This window comes from Scyliorhinus torazame, chromosome 21 (assembly GCF_047496885.1).
Source record: "Scyliorhinus torazame isolate Kashiwa2021f chromosome 21, sScyTor2.1, whole genome shotgun sequence".
NCBI lineage: Eukaryota > Metazoa > Chordata > Chondrichthyes > Carcharhiniformes > Scyliorhinidae > Scyliorhinus > Scyliorhinus torazame.
In genome coordinates, this window is record NC_092727.1 from 185,193 (window position 1) to 206,325 (window position 21,133).

General features: G+C 51.6%; 1 protein-coding gene across 1 annotated transcript in view; it reads left to right on the forward strand.

Annotated features, from left to right (window-relative positions):
* The window catches only part of grik4 (glutamate receptor, ionotropic, kainate 4), a 229,470-nt gene that overhangs the window by 143,714 nt on the left and 64,623 nt on the right, over nt 1-21,133 (forward strand). The window contains exon 11 of the mRNA XM_072487735.1: nt 6,917-7,024. Coding sequence (XP_072343836.1) covers nt 6,917-7,024 — 108 coding nt within the window. The remainder of the gene's footprint in view (nt 1-6,916; nt 7,025-21,133) is intronic.

Below are 21,133 nucleotides of genomic sequence, written 5' to 3' on the forward strand. Positions count from 1 at the left end.
CGGAGCTCCCCCGGCATCAACTCCCCGGAGCTCCCCTGGGATCAACTCCCCGGAGCTCCCCCAGGATCAACTCCCCGGAGCTCCCCCGGGATCAACTCCCCGGAGCTCCCCGGCATCAACTCCCCGGAGCTTCCCCGGGATCAACTCCCCGGAGCTCCACCGGCATCAACTCTCCGGAGCACCCCTGGGATCAACTGCCCGGAGCTCCCCTAGGATCAACTCCCCGGAGCACCCCCGGGATCAACTCCCCGGAGCTCCCCCGGGATCAACTCCCCGGAGGTCCCCCAGGATCAACTCCCCGGAGCTCCCCTAGGATCAAATCCCCGGAGCTCCCTCAGGATCAACTCCCCGGAGCTCCCCCGGGATCAACTCCCCGGAGCACCCCCGGGATCAACTCCCCGGAGCACCCCCGGGATCAACTCCCCGGAGCTCCCCCGGGATCAACTCCCCGGAGCTCCCCTAGGATTAACTCCCCGGAGCTCCCCCGGGATCAACTCCCCGGAGCTCCCCCGGGATCAACTCCCCGGAGCTCCCCTAGGATCAACTCCCCGGAGCTCCCTCAGGATCAACTCCCCGGAGCTCCCCCGGGATCAACTCCCCGGAGCACCCCCGGGATCAACTCCCCGGAGCTCCCCCGGGATCAACTCCCCGGAGCTCCCCTAGGATTAACTCCCCGGAGCTCCCCCGGGATCAACTCCCCGGAGCTCCCCCGGGATCAACTCCCCGGAGCTCCCCTAGGATCAACTCCCCGGAGCTCACCCGGGATCAACTCCCCGGAGCTCCCCTAGGATCAACTGCCCGGAGCTCCCCCGGCATCAACTCCCCGGAGCTCCCCGGCATCAACTCCCCGGAGCTCCCCTGGGATCAACTCCCCGGAGCTCCCCCAGGATCAACTCCCCGGAGCTCCCCCGGGATCAACTCCCCGGAGCTCCCCCGGCATCAACTCCCCGGAGCTTCCCCGGGATCAACTCCCCGGAGCTCCCCCGGCATCAACTCTCCGGAGCACCCCTGGGATCAACTGCCCGGAGCTCCCCTAGGATCAACTCCCCGGAGCACCCCCGGGATCAACTCCCCGGAGCTCCCCCGGGATCAACTCCCCGGAGGTCCCTCGGATCAACTCCCCGGAGCTCCCCTAGGATCAAATCCCCGGAGCTCCCTCAGGATCAACTCCCCGGAGCTCCCCCGGGATCAACTCCCCGGAGCACCCCCGGGATCAACTCCCCGGAGCACCCCCGGGATCAACTCCCCGGAGCTCCCCCGGGATCAACTCCCCGGAGCTCCCCTAGGATTAACTCGCCGGAGCTCCCCTGGGATCAACTCCCCGGAGCTCCCCCGGGATCAACTCCCCGGAGCTCCCCTAGGATCAACTCCCCGGAGCTCCCCTAGGATCAACTCCCCGGAGCTCCCTCAGGATCAACTCCCCGGAGCTCCCCCGGGATCAACTCCCCGGAGCACCCCCGGGATCAACTCCCCGGAGCTCCCCCGGGATCAACTCCCCGGAGCTCCCCTAGGATCAACTGCCCGGAGCTCCCCCGGAATCAACTCCCCAGAGCTCCCCTGGGATCAACTCCCCGGAGCTCCCCTAGGATCAACTCCCCGGAGCTCCCCCGGCATCAACTCCCCGGTGCTCCCCCGGGATCAACTCCCCGGAGCTCCCCTAGGATCAACTCCCCTGAGCTCCCCCGGCATCAACTCCCCGGAGCTCCCCCGGGGTCAACTCCCTAGAGCTCCCCGGGATCAACTCCCCGGAGCTCCCCTAGGATCAACTCCCCGGAGCTCCCCCGGGATCAACTCCCCGGAGCTCCCCCGGGATCAACTCCCCGGAGCACCCCCGGGATCAACTCCCCGGAGCTCCCCCGGGAACAACTCCCCGGAGCTCCCCCGGGATCAACTCCCCGGAGCTCCCCTAGGATCAACTCCCCGGAGCTGCCCCAGGATCAACTCCCCGGAGCTCCCTCAGGATCAACTCCCCGGAGCTCCCCCGGGATCAACTCCCCGGAGCACCCCCGGGATCAACTGCCCGGAGCTCCCCTAGGATCAACTCCCCGGAGCACCCCCGGGATCAACTCCCCGGAGCTCCCCTAGGATCAACTCCCCGGAGCTGCCCCGGAATCAACTCCCCAGAGCTCCCCTGGGATCAACTCCCCGGAGCCCCCCTAGGATCAACTCCCCGGAGCTCCCCCGGGATCAACTCCCCGGAGCTCCCCTAGGATCAACTCCCCGGAGCTCACCCGGGATCAACTCCCCGGAGCTCCCCTAGGATCAACTCCCCGGAGCTCCCCCGGGATCAACTCCCCGGAGCACCCCCGGGATCAACTGCCCGGAGCTCCCCTAGGATCAACTCCCCGGAGCACCCCTGGGATCATCTCCCCGGAGCTCCCCCGGGATCAACTCCCGGAGCTCCCCTAGGATCAACTCCCCGGAGCTGCCCCGGAATCAACTCCCCAGAGCTCCCCTGGGATCAACTCCCCGGAGCCCCCCTAGGATCAACTCCCCGGAGCTCCCCCGGGATCAACTCCCCGGAGCTCCCCTAGGATCAACTCCCCGGAGCTCACCCAGGATCAACTCCCCGGAGCTCCCCTAGGATCAACTCCCCGGAGCTCCCCCGGAATCAACTCCCCAGAGCTCCCCTGGGATCAACTCCCCGGAGCTCCCCTAGGATCAACTCCCCGGAGCTCCCCCGGCATCAACTCCCCGGAGCTCCCCCGGGATCAACTCCCCGGAGCTCCCCTAGGATCAACTCCCCGGAGCTCCCCCAGCATCAACTCCCCGGAGCTCCCCCGGGGTCAACTCCCTAGAGCTCCCCCGGGATCAACTCCCCGGAGCTCCCCTAGGATCAACTCCCCGGCGCTCCCCCGGGATCAACTCCCCGGAGCTCCCCCGGGATCAACTCCCCGGAGCACCCCGGGATCAACTCCCCGGAGCTCCCCCGGGATCAACTCCCCGGAGCTCCCCCGGGATCAACTCCCCGGAGCTCCCCCCGGCATCAACTCCCCGGAGCTCCCCCGGGATCAACTCCCCGGAGCTCCCCCGGGATCAACTCCCCGGAGCTCCCCCGGCATCAACTCCCCGGAGCTCCCCCGGGATCAACTCCCCGGAGCTCCCCCGGGATCAACTCCCCGGAGCTCCCCCGGCATCAACTCCCCGGAGCTCTCCCGGGATCAACTCCCCGGAGCTCCCCTAGGATCAATTCCCCGGAGCTCCCCTGGGATCAACTCCCCGGAGCTCCCCCGGGATCAACTCCCCGGAGCTCCCCCGGGATCAACTCCCTGGAGCTCCCCTAGGATCAACTCCCCGGAGCTCCCCCGGGATCAACTCCCCGGAGCTCCCCCGGGATCAACTCCCTGGAGCTCCCCCGGGATCAACTCCCCGGAGCTCCCCCGGGATCAACTCCCCGGAGCTCCCCTGGCATCAACTCCCCAGAGCTCCCCCGGCATCAACTGCCTGGGCAGCACGGTAGCATTGTGGATAGCACAATTGCTTCACAGCTCCAGGGTTCCAGGTTCGATTCCGGCTTGGGTCACTGTCTGTGCGGAGTCTGCACATCCTCCCCGTGTGTGCGTGGGTTTCCTCCGGGTGCTCCGGTTTCCTCCCACAGTCCAAAGATGTGCAGGTTAGGTGGATTGGCCATGATAAATTGCCATAAGTGTCCAAAATTGCTCTTAATGTTGGGTCGGGTTACTGGGTTATGAGGATAGGTTGGAGGTGTGGGCTTGGGTAGGATGCTCTTTCAAAGAGCCGGTGCAGACTCAATGGGCCGAATGGGCACCTTCTGCTCTGTAAATTCTATGATTCCACGAACTCCCCAGAGCTTTCCGGCATCTTTCCCTCTGCCGCACTTCAGAATTCCTCTCGGCCAGCCTGCTGCCCATGGTCGCTGCCCCCAGGTTAGATAAACCATAGACATGCCCTACAGGAGGAGAATTTCTATCTTGCACCAGCAAACACCCCCTATATCGGGTGAAGAGGACCAAACAATTCCACCTCGAGGAGGAGCCACCAAATGTGCGACCACTCACTCCATGGCCACCACTGGAAGTCATCTGTGAACTTTTTGATCATTGATGTACACCACAAATAGCAAGGACCCCAGCACTGAGCCCTGTGGACTGCTGTTGGTTTTGAACACAGACCACTCCCCTCTCACTAGTTTGACCTCTTGGACTTCTTCCCTCTTTGAACTAGTGACTGCGCAGAACGGTGGCATGGGTGTTATCACTGCTGTCTCACACGTCTGGCCCCGGGTTCAATTCCAACCTTGGGTGACTGTGTGGAGTTTGCATGTTCTCCCATGTCTGTGTGGGTTTCCTCCCACAGTCCAGTGGTGTGCAGGTTGTGTGGACTGGTCATGCTAAGTTTCCGCTCAGTTAACTAGGGTTTGGAGATAGGGCGGGGGTGTGGGCTAAGCTCGGTGCTCTTTCGGAGGGTCAGTGCAGAATCGATGGGCGAATGGCCTCCTTCTGCACTGAGGGGATTTTATGAACTCTCGGACCACTCCCCTCTTGCCAGTTTGAACTCTCGGACCACTTCTCTCTCTCTTATTGAAGGATATAGATATTAAGATGTAGTCTTAACCATATATATAAATTAATGAAAGAGACAGGAACTACATTATAGAAATTAAGAAACCCAGAAAGATCAAATTACTTCAGGGCAGAAATCAATGCCCTCCCCACTGGTGAAACGGTTGTGAATCTCTGGAATTCCTTGCCCAGTGAAGCAGTTGAGGCTCCTTCTTAAAACGTTTTTAAGAAAACGATAGATACCTTTCTAAAGAATAAAGGGATTCGGGGATATGGTGTACGGGCCGGAGAGTGGAGCTGAGTCCGCAAAGTTCAGCCATGATCTTATTAAATGGCGGAGCAGGCTCGAGGGGCCAGATGGGCTACTCCTGTTCCTAGTTCTTATGTTCTTATGAATTTGGTGGTGGGGGTCATTTAATCACCTGAGGCGGTGCTGGTTGAGGGTCTTGCGCCAATTCGATGTGTTGGGAAAACTAATGGGTGACCTATTATTGCCAATTGAGGCTTTTGGGCCTTGTCCCACTGCCACTTATATCCACTCAGCAACGGGCCTGGGTCTCGACACGCAGGGAGCCTGGGAAGAGCCTGGAAATACTGGAAATTGGAGTGCAAGGATGTCATGAGGATAGCAGTACAATTTTAACAGGTTCACAAAAGATGGCGCCTGCCAGTGAATCCATTAAGTAAATATTGACTACATTAGTTTTCCTGGCCCATTGCAAACAATAAGAGAGTGATGGTCTGGAAGCACCCACACAACCTGCTTCTATCTGCTGTTGTGATTATTTTTATTTCCATGGGTTACCTGGGAAATTGCTTTTATTTCACTTGCACACCCTCATTAAGCATAAAGTTTATAATAAATCATTCTTGCTACTTTGATTTGCTAACATGAAGATGAGCAGCTGCACTGCCACAGGGCAAGGACCTTACCAGTTGAAAAGATACTGGGCAGACTGTCTCCAGACTCTAAGTAATAATGGATGAGAAGCCTACATTTTTCCAGGCAGCCCTCTTGTGCAGACCACAGTCTGCCGGGCCCTCTCCAAAGCCTCCACATCCTTCTGGTAGTGTGGTGACCAGAATTGTGCGCAATATTCCAAGTGTAGCCTTGCCAAGGTTCTATACAACCGCAGCATGACATGCCAGTTTTTATACTCGATGCCCCATCCAATGAAGGCAAGCTTTCCATCTGCTTTCTTGACTACCTTGTCCACTTGTGTTGCCACCTTCAAAGATCTGGGGCTGGATTCTCTGATCCCCGATGCCAAAATCACGTCTGGTGACGGGGCGGAGAATCTCCAATGACAACAAAATCGGGGGTGGTGCCGTTTTCACGATGCTCTGCCCCCCCAAAAAGCGCCTCATTGCGTGAGGCCTGCACGATACTCTGTCCCCGACTGGCCGAGTTCCCGACGGTGTGGGACACTTGTGGTCTCACCCATCAGGAACTCAGCATGGTGACTGCGGACTCAGTCCAGCGGCGCCACAGTCGGGGGAGGGCCGATCCACGGCCGGGGGGTGCATTATTCGGGGCTGGGGGCACTGTGGGGAGCAGTCTGGGGCGTGCGAGCTGGATGAAGGGAGACTATTTTTGCAGGCCGGTACTTTGGTGAACACTGATGCAAAGTACTCATTTACTCGCCCATTTCCTCTGGCTGAACACATAGATTCTCCCCACTGTCCTTCAGTAGTCCATTCCTTTCCCTCGCTACCCTCTTGCTTTTTTACATATGAATAAAAAGCTTTGGGATTCACCTCAATCCTACTTGCCAAGGACTTTTCATGACCCCTCCTAGCCCTCCTAATTTCCCGCTTAAGTACCTTCCTATTATCTTTATACACCTCAAGGGTTTCAACTGTCCCCACCCTTCTAGACCGTACAAAAGCCTCCTTTATCTTTTTGACAAGATTCACAATATCCCTCATTATCCAAGGCTCCCTAAACTTACCATACTTATCCTTCGTTCTCTCAGGAACGTGACTTTCCTGAATCCTAATCAACTGTCGCTTGAAAGATAAGAATTGAAACAATCTAGATTTTATTAATGAAAGGATATTTCTTTTCAGTTACCAACATTTAGTTTATTTCACTTATGTAATTATAAATAATTCTAGTTGCATCATAATGTAAAGAATTATGTCATTGAAATTCTGAAACAAAATAAATTGGAAGCAATTTATCAAGTTTGAATTAGTTGATAGAATTGAAATATTGTGAGGAACTGCTTCTTGTAACACTTTCGAGAAAAGTTTGGTGAGAAGGTGGATGTTTCTAATAATTAAATTGAAGCCATCTTAAATACAAGTGAGAATAATTAATGACAAGTGTTAAGGTTTTATTCATTTTCCCTCCTTCAGCAACAGTTTCAAGTTTTGGTTTCCTCTCATAGGTTGGGATCTGGCACTCAGAGAATGGGCTAGTGATGGACAGAAGGTTTTATTTGTTGAATGCTTCAGAGAGTTTGTTCAATAAGACTCTTATCGTGACAACAATCTTGGTAAGCAATAGCCATAAACTGCACTTTTATTGTGTTCATTAATCTGTGTACCAGAACGAGAGACTGAAATGGATACACATCTCCACTCATCTGACTATCTCCAGTTTCATGGTGTTATTTAATTATGATTCATACAGCCTCATTCAAGCCAAGGCTCGGAGCGTCACACGTGTCACAGGATATCGGAGGTATAATAGGGTGACAACGGCAAATCATTCTTGTGTTATAACAGAATCAACTGGCAATAAAAACTCATTCTGGTCCTTGTAATGCCACAAACACAGACACAGATACAACATACGGATCAGGAAATTGGTTTGGATCAGTTATGTCGGATATCTCCTTATTCTTGGAGGCATTCAATTTTTCGATCAGCTTAAGACCACTATTAGAAATGTCTGTCTTGGACAGATATTAATATATTTAAATGAAGTCATTTTTATAAGGTAAGGGTATCAAGATATAGGGATCAACTATGGATAAATTGAATTGATATTCAGCACATTGGGTGGTGGAACTAGTCCATTGGTGGAACGGACTCATTGGGTGGAACAGACTCATTGGATGGTATCATGACCGGTACATACTTGGAGGGCCGAAGGGCCTGTTCCTGTGCTGTATTGTTCTTTGTTGTTGTTTGTTCTACCCACCCTATCTCTGCCCCTGATAATCTTATCCATCCCCACCCTGCTTAACCATCACCGCTCTAAGGGAAACAGACCCAGCCTATCCAACAGTTCAGAGCCTCCAGCCCAGGCACCATCGTGGTGAATCCCCTCTGCACCCTCTCCAGTGCAGTCACATCCTTCCAATAATGCAGAGACCAGAACTGCACACAGTTCTCCAGTTGTATAAAAATTTGAGTATAAAAATTGGCAAGTCATGTTGCAGCTGTATAGAACCTCAGTTAGCCACAATTGGAGTATAGTGTTCAATTCTGGTCGCTACCGGAAGGATGTGGAGGCTTTGGAGAGGGTGCACAGGAGATTTACCAGGTTTGGAGGGCATTAGCTATGAGGAGAGGTTGAATAAACTTGGTTTGTTCTCACTGGAAAGAAGGAGGTTGAGAGGTCTACAAAATTATGAGGGGCATAGACAGAGTGGATAGTCAGAGACTTTTTCCCAGGGGAGAGGGGTCAATTACTAGGGGGCATAGGTTTAAGGTGCGATGGGCAAGGTTTAGAGGAGATGTACGAGGCAAGTTTTTTTACACAGAGGGTAGTGGGTGCCTGGAACTCGCTGCCGGAGGAGGTGGTGGAAGCAGGGACGATAGGGACATTTAAGGAGCATCTTGACAAATACATGAATAGGATGGGAATAGAGGGATACGGACCCCGGAAGTGTAGAAGATTTTAGTTTAGACGTGCAGCATGGTCGGCACGGGCGTGGAGGGCCAAAGGGCCTGTTCCTGTGCTGTACATTTCTTTGTTCTTTGTAGTCTAACCAGCATTTTATACAGTTCCAGCATAACATCTTGTATTCTATGCCTTAGTTAATAATTGGGAGGCTGTGGCACGGTGGTATTGTCGCTGGACTAGTAATCCAGAATTCCGGTGTAATGATCTGGGAACCTAGTTCGAATCCCACCACTGCAGGTGTGAAATTTAAACTCCATAAAATATCTGGAATTAAAAATCGAATGATGACCATGAAATCATTGCCGATTGTCGTAAAAACTCATCTGGTTCACGAATGTCCTTAGGGAAAGAAATCTGCAATCCTTACCTGGTCTGGCCTACATGCGACTCCAGATCCACAGCAATGTCTCACCGGCAGGCCAGACCCAGCAGAGGTGGCAGCACAGTAGTATACAGGAGGTGCCCTGGGAGTCCTCAACATCGACTCTGGACCCAGTGAAGTCTCATGGCTTCAGGTTAAACATGGAAAGGAAGCTGATTACCATGTACCGGTCACCATCAACTGATTAATCAGCACTGCTCCATGTTGAACACCACTTGGAGGAAGCACTGAGGGAGACAAGGGCACATGGGAGATGTGGAGTGAGTGTGGCGGGGATGCGAGTGAGCATGTGGAGGGGATTGTCAGGGATTGGAGGGAGTGTGCGTATGTGGAGGGGGTATGAGTGGAGGATGTGTGAGTGGCGGGGTTGTGAGTTTGGAGGGTGTGAGTTGGAGGGGGTGAGTGTAGGGGGTGTGAGTTGGAGGGGATGTGAGTGTGAAGGATGTGAGTGTGGAGCGTGTGTGAGTTGGAGGGTGTGAGTTGGAGGGGGTGAGTGTGAAGGATATGAGTTGGAGGGGGTGTGAGTTGGAGGGGGTGAGTGTGAAGGATGTGAGTGGAGGGGATGTGAGTGTGAAGGATGTGAGTGTGGAGCGTGTGTGAGTTGGAGGGTGTGAGTTGGAGGGGGTGAGTGTGAAGGATATGAGTTGGAGGGGGTGTGAGTGTGGAGTTAGAGGGTGTGAGGGTGTGAGTGTGGAGGATATGAGTTGGGGAGGGTGTGAGTTGGAGGGGGTGAGTGTGAAGGATGTGAGTGGAGGGGATGTGAGTGTGAAGGGTGTGAGTGAAGGGGTGCGTGCTTTGTTAATGCTGCTGATGTTAAATATGAGGGTAACCTGGACAGTGGGTCTTAGTCGTTCTTTCAGTTTGGGATACTGCAAGAAAAATGTGTGAACCAGGGAGAAAGAGTCCACTTGCTGCGTGAAGAATTAATAAGAATTAATAAGGAACATTTATTAACTTAAAAGAAGAGAAAACACATAAGACATCGGAGCAGAATTAGGCCACTCGGCCCATCGAGTCTGCTCCGCCATTCAATCATGGCTGATATTTTTCTCATTCCCCATTCTCCTGCCTTCTCCCCATAACCCCTGATCCCCTTATTAATCAAGAACCTATCTATCTCTGTCTTAAAGACACTCAGTGATTTGGCCTCCACAGCGTTCTGCGGCAAAGAGTTCCACAGATTCACCACCCTCTGCCTGAAGAAATTCCTCCTCATCTCTGTTTTAAAGCATCGTCCCTTTAGTCTGAGATCGTGTCCTCTGCTTCTAATATTTTCTACAAGTGGAAACATCCTCTCCACGTCCACATGACAAGAAGGACTCGAATAAACTAGAACACTGAATTACTCCTATGGCTACACCCACAATATTAGATGAAGTTACCCCTTGGTTCCCAACTACCTCCGTTCCCTTAACTCAGTGATTCTACATTTTTCCCCAAGTAACATCCAATATTATAGATAACTCTTGTGAGCTAAATCCAGCAGATAATTACCACACACAGGGTATCTGCTACATTTACGTCTTCTGCAGCTGGATGTGGCTGTGATGGGAGTTGTGACTGTGCCTCTTTTCCCCAGTCATTGTGCTGTAGATATATCATTCTTTCCTTTTGATGTTATCCTCCCTGTGGAGTTGGCTTTTAGCATTTACATGTCAATTTCCTAATCTCTGCACTTTGAAGTTACCTCTTCGGTACCCCATTGTTTTCCTCTAGTCACCAGTTAAACACTTGCTTCTCTCTCTGATATACTAATTCCCATCTCAAAATCTCTTAATACAGCTGCTCTTATCAGCTCCCTGTTTTATTTTATCCCAATTTCATTTTTAAATCACAATTTATATCCAATTATGAACACTTTCCCTCTTTTATAAAATGAAACATCTTAATTTCAAAGACGCCGCGATTCTCCAACCCCCCACCGGGTCTGAGAATTGCCGGGAGCTGGCGTGAATCCCGCCCCCGCCACGTCCCGAATTCTCCGCCACCAGAGATTCGGCGGGGGCGGCAATCACGCCGTGCCGGTCAGCGGGCTCCCCCCCGGCGATTCTCCGGCCCGCAATGGGCCGAAGTCCTGCCGCTGTCAACCCTCGCCAGCCGGCGTGGATTGAACCACCTACCTTACTGGCGGGAGCAGACGGCGCGGGCGGGCTCCGGGGTCCTGGGGGGGGCGCGGGGTGATTTGTCCCAGGGGATGCCCCCACGGTGGCCTGGCCCGCGATCAGGGCCCACCGATCTGGGGGCGGGCCTGTGCCGTGGGGGCACTCTTTTTCTTCCGCCTTCGCCGTGGTCTTTACTATGGCGGAGGCGGAAGAGACCCCCTCCACTGCGCATGCGCGGGGATGCCGTGAGCGTCCGCTGACGGTCCCGCGCATGCATCGCCCGGCGAAGTCCTTTCGGCGCCGGCTGGCGTGGCGCCAAAGGCCTTTCCTGCCAGCCGGCGGGGCGGAAATCACTCCAGCGCAGGCCTAGCCCCTCAAGGTGAGGGCTTAGCCCCTAATGGTGTGGAGACTTCCGCACCTTTGGGGTCGCCCGATGCCGGTTTGGTTCACGCCGCTCCATCCCACCGGGACCCCCCCCGCCCCGCCGGGTAGGGGAAAATCCTGGCCCATTTCATTTCACGACCATTTCTTATCAGTTCTACCTTATCAAATATCACCAAGATTTAAAAACATACTTTAATGTACAATACACCCAAAGGTATTTACACAATAACAGAAAACACTGGATAATCACAGCAGGTCTGACAACATCTGTGGAGAGAGAAGGGAGAGAATATTTCGAGTCTGGGTGGCTCTATGGTAGAGATGGATTTACAGCTTGTCTAAAATATTTACACAAGTTTCCAAAGAGTCTCCACAACACTCGTGGCAAGGCATCAGCAATGATATTTTCTCTCCCAGCCACATGAATGATTTTCAAATTAAGCAGTTGTAATAACAAACTCCATCTCCATAATCTGGTGTTCCAATTTCAAAACCTCTCCAGAAATTTTAGGGTACTTTGGTCTGTATCTATGATTGTTTTTGTTGACTTACTGGCAACATAAATCTCAAAATGCTGTAATGACAATACCAAGCTTAAAGTCTATCTCCAATTGTAGAATAATTCAGTAGGTGAGGATTTAATTCCTTGAGATATACCCCACAGACATCTCAATTCCAAGTTCATCGTCCTGTAACAACATAGCCCCCACACTAATGTTACACCTACAGCTAGTTTAAACTGCTCATCATAATTTGATGCAGCTAACACTGGTGCTGTTGTCAACACAGTTTTTAAATGTTGGAATGCAGTTTGGCTGTCTTCCGTTCAGTTAAATTTTTTTTCTTATTCGAGAGTTCTGTTAGTGGTGTTACCACACTGCTAAAGTTCTGCATGAACTTACAATAAAATCCGCTCATTCACAGAAATTTTAAAATCTGTTTTCTTGTAGCAGGATCTGCGAAATCCCAAATGCTGTATTTTCACATCTCGCAGTCTTCTGACCATTTCCCACCATGTGTCCTAAATATAGAATCGGAGCTTCAGCAAATTCAATTTTTACCAAATTCATGACGAGATCGGCATCTTTTAAATGTTGGAGCTTTTCTTCCCAAGTTCAACTAAACACAACTAAAATGTCAATGTCCACGGCACAGTGACTCAGTCCTTAAATAACTTTATTCGTTAGTCTTTGAAATGTTACAGACGTGTTCTTCATCTCAAACAGCATAACTTTAAATTGATAAAATCCATTTGCGGATGACACTAAAGTCGGTGGAGTTGTGGACAGTGCGGAAGGATGTTACAAGTTACAGAGGGACATAGATAAACTGCAGAGCTGGGCTGAGAAGTGGCAAATGGAGTTTAATGCAGAAAAGTGTGAGGTGATTCATTTTGGAAGGAGTAACAGGAATACAGAGTACTGGGCAAATGGTAAGATTCTTGGTAGTGTGGATGGGCAGAGAGATCTCGGTGTCCGTGTACATAGACCCCTGAAAGTTGCCACCCAGGTTGATAGGGTTGTTAAGAAGGCGTACGGTGTGTTAGCTTTTATTGGTAGAGGGATTAAGTTTCGGAGCTATGAGGTCATGTTGCAGCTGTACAAAACTCTGGTGTGGTCGCATTTGGAGTATTGCATGCAGTTCTGGTCGCCGCATTATAGGAAGGATGTGGAAGCATTGGAAAGGGTGCAGAGGAGATTTACCAGAATATTGCCTGGTATGGAGGGAAGATCTTATGAGGAAAGGCTGAGGGACTTGAGGCTGTTTTCGTTAGAGAGATGAAGGTTAAGAGGTGACTTAACAGAGGCATACAAGATGATCAGAGGATTAGATAGAGTAGACAGTGAGAGCCATTTTTCCTCAGATGGTGATGGCTAGCACGAGGGGACATAGCTTTAAATTGAGGGGAGATAGATATAGGACAGATGTCAGAGGTAGGTTCTTTACTCAGAGAGTAGTAAGGGCGTGGAATACCCTGCCTGCAACAGTAGTGGACTCGCCAACATTAAGGGCATTTAAATGGTCATTGGATAAACATATGGATGATAAGGGAATAGTGTGGATGGACTTTAGATTGGTTTCACAGGTCGATGCAACATCGAGGGCCGAAGGGCCTGTACTGCGCTGTAATGTTCTATTGTTTATTTGGTATCATGAACGCTGAAATTTGTTTGCCATCTCAAAGACAGAGATTCGCCAATATCCATTTGACAAGTCTATTTTTGTGATGGATGTCGACTGTTCAACTCTTTCACTGCGATGCCCAGCCGTGGTATTGTCGGTGATGGATGTCGGTGATGGATGTCGGTGATGGATGTCGGTGGTGGATGTCGGTAATGGATGTCGGTGTTGGATTTTGGTAATGGATGTCGGTGTTGGATTTTGGTGGTGGATGTCGGTGATGGATGTTGGTGATGGATTTTGGAGGTGGATTTTGGTGACGGATGTTGGTGATGGATGTCGGTGATGAATGTCAGTGATGGATGTCGGTGATGGATGTTGGTGATGGATGTCGGCGATGGATGTCGGTGATGGATGTTGGTGATGGATGTCGGTGGTGGATGTCGGTGGTGGATTTTGGTGATGGATGTCGGTGTTGGATTTTGGTGATGGATGTCGGTGATGAATGTCGGTGATGGATGTCGGTGATGGATTTTGGAGGTGGATTTTGGTGACGGATATTGGTGATGGATGTCGGTGTTGGATTTTGGTGGTGGATGTCGGTGGTGGATTCTGGTGGTGGATTTTGGTGATGGATTTTGGTGATGGATGTTGGTGGTGGATGTTGGTGATGAATGTCGGTGATGGATGTCGGTGGTGGATTTTGGTGGTGGATTTTGGTGATGGATGTCGGTGGTGGATGTCGGTGGTGGATTTTGGTGGTGGATGTCGGTGGTGGATGTCGGTGGTGGATGTCGGTGGTGGATGTCGGTGATGAATGTCAGTGATGGATGTCGGTGGTGGATGTCGGTGGTGGATGTCGGTGATGAATGTCGGTGATGGATGTCGGTGATGAATGTCGGCGATGGATGTCGGTGGTGGATTTTGGGGATGGATGTTGGTGGTGGATGTCGGTGGTGGATGTCGGTGGTGAATGTCGGTGGTGAATGTCGGTGCTGAATGTCGGTGATGGATGTTGGTGGTGGATGTTGGTGATGAATGTCGGTGATGGATGTCGGTGGTGGAAGTCGGTGATGGATTTTGGTGATGGATATTGGTGGTGGATGTCGGTGGTTGATTTTGGTGGTGGATGTCAGTGGTGGACGTCGGTGGTGGACGTCGGTGGTGGATGTCGGTGGAGGATGTTTGTGGTGGAGTTTGGTGATGGATGTCGGTGTTGGATTTTGGTGATGGATGTCGGTGTTGGATTTTGGTGATGGATGTCGGTGATGGATGTCGGTGATGAATGTCGGTGATGGATGTCGGTGATGGATTTTGGAGGTGGATGTTGGTGATGAATGTCGGTGATGGATGTCGGTGGTGGATTTTGGTGGTGGATTTTGGTGATGGATGTCAGTGGTGGATGTCGGTGGTGGATTTTGATGGTGGATTTTGGTGATGGATGTCGGTGGTGGATGTCGGTGGTGGATGTCGGTGGTGGATGTCGGTGATGAACGTCGGTGATGGATGTCGGTGATGAATGTCGGTGATGGATGTCGGTGGTGGATTTTGGTGATGGATGTTGGTGGTGGATGTCGGTGGTGGATGTCGGTGGTGAATGTCGGTGGTGAATGTCGGTGCTGAATGTCGGTGATGGATGTTGGTGGTGGATGTTGGTGATGAATGTCGGTGATGGATGTCGGTGGTGGAAGTCGGTGATGGATTTAGGTGATGGATATTGGTGATGGATTTTGGTGACGGATGTTGGTGGTGGATGTCGGTGATGGATTTTGGTGGTGGATTTTGGTGGTGGATGTCGGTGATGGACTTTGGTGGTGGATTTTGGTGGTGGATGTTGGTGATGGATTTTGGTGACGGATGTTGGTGACGGATGTTGGTGATGGATGTTGGTGATGAATGTCGGTGATGGATGTCGGTGGTGGATGTCGGTGTTGGATTTTGGTGATGGACATCGGTGGTGGATGTCGGTGGTGGATGTTGGTGGTAGATATTGGTGATGAATGTCGGTGATGGATGTCGGTGGTGGATGTCGGTGATGAATATCGGTGATGGATGTCGGTGGTGGATTTGGGTGATGGATGTTGGTGGTGGATGTTGGTGATGGATTTTGGTGATGGATGTCGGTGGTGAATGTCGGTGATGAATGTCGGTGATGAATGTCGGCGATGGATGTTGGTGGTGGATGTTGGTGATGGATGTCAGTGGTGGATGTCGGTGGTGGATGTCGGTGATGGATTTTGGTGGTGGATGTTGGTGATGGATTTTGGTGACGGATGTTGGTGGTGGATGTTGGTGATGAATGTCGGTGATGGATGTCGGTGGTGGAATTTGGTGATGGATGTTCGTGGTGGCTGTCGGTGATGGATTTTGGTGATGGATTTTGGTGGTGGATGTTGGTGATGGATGTTGGTGGTGGATTTTGGTGGTGGATTTTGGTGGTGGATGTTTGTGATGGATTTTGGTGATGGATGTCGGTGGTGGATTTCGGTGGTGGATTTTGGTGGTGGATTTTAGTGGTGGATTTTAGTGATGGATGTTGGTGGTGGATGTCGGTGATGGATTTTGGTGGTGGATTTTGGTGGTGGATGTTGGTGATGGATGTTGAGGATGGATTTTGGTGATGGATGTTGGAGATGGATGTTGGTGGTGGATTTTGGTGGTGGATTTTGGTGGTGGATGTTGGTGATGGATGTCGGTGGTGGATGTCGGTGGTGGATGTCGGTGATGGATTTTGGTGATGGATTTTGGTGACGGATGTTGGTGACGGATGTTGGTGATGGATTTTGCTGATGGATGTCGGTGATGGACTTTGGTGGTGGATTTTGGTGGTGGATGTTGGTGATGGATGTCGGTGATGGATTTTGGTGATGGATGTTAGTGGTGGATGTCGGTGATGGATTTTGGTGGTGGATGTCGGTGCTGGATTTTGGTGGTGGATTTTGGTGTTGGATTTTGGTGTTGGATTTTGGTGATGGATGTTGGTGGTGGATGTCAGTGGTGGACGTCGGTGGTGGACGTCGATGGTGGATGTCGGTGGTGGATGTCGGTGGTGGATGTCGGTGATGGATTTTGGTGGTGAATGTTGGTGATGGAGTTTGGTGATGGATGTCGATGATGGATGTCGGTGGTGGATGTCGGTGTTGGATTTTGGTGATGGATGTTGGTGGTGGATGTTGGTGATCGATGTCGGTGATGGATGTCGGTGATGGGTGTTGGTGGTGGATGTCGGTGGTGGATTTTGGTGGTGGATTTTGGTGATGGATGCCGGTGGTGGACGTCGGTGCTGGACTTCGGTGGTGGATGTCGGTGGTGGATGTTGGTGGTAGATATTGGTGATGAATGTCGGTGATGGATGTCGGTGGTGGATGTCGGTGGTGAATGTCGGTGATGGATGTCGGTGGTTGATTTGGGTGATGGATGTCGGCGATGGATGTTGGTGGTGGATGTTAGTGATGGATGTCGGTGGTGGATGTCGGTGGTGGGTGTCGGTGATGGATTTTGGTGGTGGATGTTGGTGACGGATGTTGGTGAAGGATGTTGGTGGTGGATTTTGGTGATGGATGTTGGTGCTGGCTGTCGGTGATGGATTTTGGTGGTGGATGTTGGTGATGGATTTTGGTGACGGATGTCGGTGGTGGATTTTGGTGATGGATGTTGGTGCTGGCTGTCGGTGATGGATTTTGGTGGTGGATTTTGGTGGTGGATGTTGGTGATGGATGTTGGTGATGGATTTTGGTGATGGATGTTGGAGATGGATGTTGGTGGTGGATTTTGGTGGTGGATTTTGGTGGTGGATGTTGGTAATGGATGTCGGTGGTGGATGTCGGTGGTGGATGTCGGTGGTGGATGTCGGTGATGGATTTTGGTGATGGATATTGGTGATGGATTTTGGTGACGGATGTTGGTGACGGATGTTGGTGATGGATTTTGGTGATGGATGTTGGTGGTGGATGTCGGTGATGGATTTTGGTGGTGGATGTCGGTGATGGACTTTGGTGGTGGATTATGGTGGTGGATGTTGGTGATGGATGTCGGTGATGGATTTTGGTGATGGATGTTGGTGGTGGATGTCGGTGATTGATTTTGGTGGTGGATGTCGGTGATGGACTTTGGTGGTGGATTTTGGTGGTGGATGTCGGTGATGGATTTTGGTGGCGAATGTTGGTGATGGATTTTGGTGATGGATGTTGGTGACGGATGTTGGTGATGGATGTTGGTGATGAATGTTGGGGATGGATGTCGGTGGTGGATGTCGGTGATGGGAGTTGGTGGTGGATGTCGGTAGTGGATTTTGGCGGTGGATTTTGGTGATGGATGTCGGTGGTGGACGTCGGTGGTGGATGTCGGTGATGGATGTTGGTGACGGATGTTGGTGATGGATGTTGGTGGTGGATGTCGGTGGTGGATTTTGGTGGTGCATTTTGGTGTTGGGTTTTGGTGTTGGATTTTGGTGATGGATTTTGGTGGTGGATGTCGGTGGTGGATTTTGGTGGTGGATTTTGGTGATGGATGTCGGTGGTGGACGTCGGTGGTGGACGCCAGTGGTGGACGTCGGTGGTGGATGTCGGTGGTGGATGTCGGTGGTGGACGTCGGTGGTGGATGTCGGTGGTGGATTTTGGTGGTGGATTTTAGAGATGGATGTCGTTGGTGGATGTCGGCGGTGGATGTCGGTGGTGGATGTCGGTGATGGATTTTGGTGGTGAATGTTGGTGATGGATTTTGGTGATGGATGTTGGTGACGGATGTTGGTGATGGATGTTGGTGATGTATGTCGGTGATGGATGTCGGTGATGGATGTCGGTGGTGGATGTCGGTGATGGATGTTGGTGGTGGATGTCGGTGGTGGATTTTGGTGGTGGATTTTGGAGATGGATGTCGGTGGTGGACGTCGGTGGTGGACGTCGGTGGTGGATGTCGGTGGTTGATGTTGGTGATGGATGTTGGTGGTGAATGTCGGTGGTGAATGTCGGTGATGAATGTCGGTGATGGATGTCGGTGGTGGATGTCGGTGATGAATGTCGGTGATGGATGTCGGTGGTGGATTTTGGTGATGGATGTTGGTGGTGAATGTCGGTGATGGATTTTGGTGGTGGATGTCGGTGGTGGATGTCGGTGATGGATTTTGGTGATGGATTTTGGTGATGGATTTTGCTGTTATCTATGACTTTGTATCATGAAGATGCTATCTCATTATATCAAATTTTAGTGGTGGATGTCGGTGAAGAATTTTGGTGGTGGATGTCGGTGATGGACTTTGGTGGTGGATTTTGGTGGTGGATGTTGGTGATGGATGTCGGTGGTGGATTTTGGTGATTGATGTCGGTGGTGGATGTCGGTGATGGATTTTGGTGGTGGATGTCGATGATGGACTTTGGTGGTGGATTTTGGTGATGGATGTCGGTGGTGGATGTCGGTGGTGGATGTCGGTGGTGGATGTCGGTGATGAATGTCAGTGATGGATGTCAGTGGTGGATGTCGGTGGTGGATGTAGGTGATGAATGTCGGTGATTGATGTCGGTGATAAATGTCGGTGATGGATGTCGGTGGTGGATTTTGGTGATGGATGTTGGTGGTGGATGTCGGTGGTGGATGTCGGTGGTGAATGCCGGTGGTGAATTTCGGTGCTGAATGTCGGTGATGGATGTTGGTGGTGGGTGTTGGTGATGAATGTCGGTGATGGATGTCGGTGGTGGAAGCCGGTGATGGATTTTGGTGATAGATATTGGTGATGGATTTTGGTGACGGATGTTGGTGGTGGATTTCGGTGATGGATTTTGGTGGTCGATTTTGGTGGTGGGTTTTGGTGGTGGATGTCGGTGATGGACTTTGGTGGTGGATTTTGGTGGTGGATGTTGGTGATGGATTTTGGTAACGGATGTTGGTGGTGAATGTCGGTGATGAATGTCGGTGATGAATGTCGGCGATGGATGTTGGTGGTGGATGTTGGTGATGGATGTCAGTGGTGGATGTCGGTGGTGGATGTCGGTGATGGATTTTGGTGGTGGATGTTGGTGATGGATTTTGGTGACGGATGTTGGTGGTGGATGTTGGTGATGAATGTCGGTGATGGATGTCGGTGGTGGAATTTGGTGATGGATGTTGGTGGTGGCTGTCGGTGATGGATTTTGGTGATGGATTTTGGTGGTGGATGTTGGTGATGGATGTTGGTGGTGGATTTTGGTGGTGGATTTTGGTGATGGATGTCGGTGGTGGATGTCGGTGGTGGATGTCGGTGATGGATTTTGGTGATGGATATTGGTGATGGATTTTGGTGACGGATGTTGGTGACGGATGTTGGTGATGGATTTTGCTGATGGATGTCGGTGGTGGATTTCGGTGGTGGATTTTGGTGGTGGATTTTAGTGGTGGATTTTAGTGATGGATGTTGGTGGTGGATGTCGGTGATGGATTTTGGTGGTGGATTTTGGTGGTGGATGTTGGTGATGGATGTTGAGGATGGATTTTGGTGATGGATGTTGGAGATGGATGTTGGTGGTGGATTTTGGTGGTGGATTTTGGTGGTGGATGTTGGTGATGGATGTCGGTGGTGGATGTCGGTGGTGGATGTCGGTGATGGATTTTGGTGATGGATATTGGTGATGGATTTTGGTGACGGATGTTGGTGACGGATGTTGGTGATGGATTTTGCTGATGGATGTCGGTGATGGACTTTGGTGGTGGATTTTGGTGGTGGATGTTGGTGATGGATGTCGGTGATGGATTTTGGTGATGGATGTTAGTGGTGGATGTCGGTGATGGATTTTGGTGGTGGATGTCGGTGCTGGATTTTGGTGGTGGATTTTGGTGTTGGATTTTGGTGTTGGATTTTGGTGATGGATGTTGGTGGTGGATGTCAGTGGTGGACGTCGGTGGTGGACGCCGGTGGTGGACGTCGATGGTGGATGTCGGTGGTGGATGTCGGTGGTGGATGTCGGTGATGGATTTTGGTGGTGAATGTTGGTGATGGAGTTTGGTGATGGATGTCGATGATGGATGTCGGTGGTGGATGTCGGTGTTGGATTTTGGTGATGGATGTTGGTGGTGGATGTTGGTGATCGATGTCGGTGATGGATGTCGGTGATGGGTGTTGGTGGTGGATGTCGGTGGTGGATTTTGGTGGTGGATTTTGGTGATGGATGCCGGTGGTGGACGTCGGTGCTGGACTTCGGTGGTGGATGTCGGTGGTGGATGTTGGTGGTAGATATTGGTGATGAATGTCGGTGATGGATGTCGGTGGTGGATGTCGGTGGTGAATGTCGGTGATGGATGTCGGTGGTTGATTTGGGTGATGGATGTCGGCGATGGATGTTGGTGGTGGATGTTAGTGATGGATGTCGGTGGTGGATGTCGGTGGTGGGTGTCGGTGATGGATTTTGGTGGTGGATGTTGGTGACGGATGTTGGTGAAGGATGTTGGTGGTGGATTTTGGTGATGGATGTTGGTGCTGGCTGTCGGTGATGGATTTTGGTGGTGGATGTTGGTGATGGATTTTGGTGACGGATGTCGGTGGTGGATTTTGGTGATGGATGTTGGTGCTGGCTGTCGGTGATGGATTTTGGTGGTGGATTTTGGTGGTGGATGTTGGTGATGGATGTTGGTGATGGATTTTGGTGATGGATGTTGGAGATGGATGTTGGTGGTGGATTTTGGTGGTGGATTTTGGTGGTGGATGTTGGTGATGGATGTCGGTGGTGGATGTCGGTGGTGGATGTCGGTGGTGGATGTCGGTGATGGATTTTGGTGATGGATATTGGTGATGGA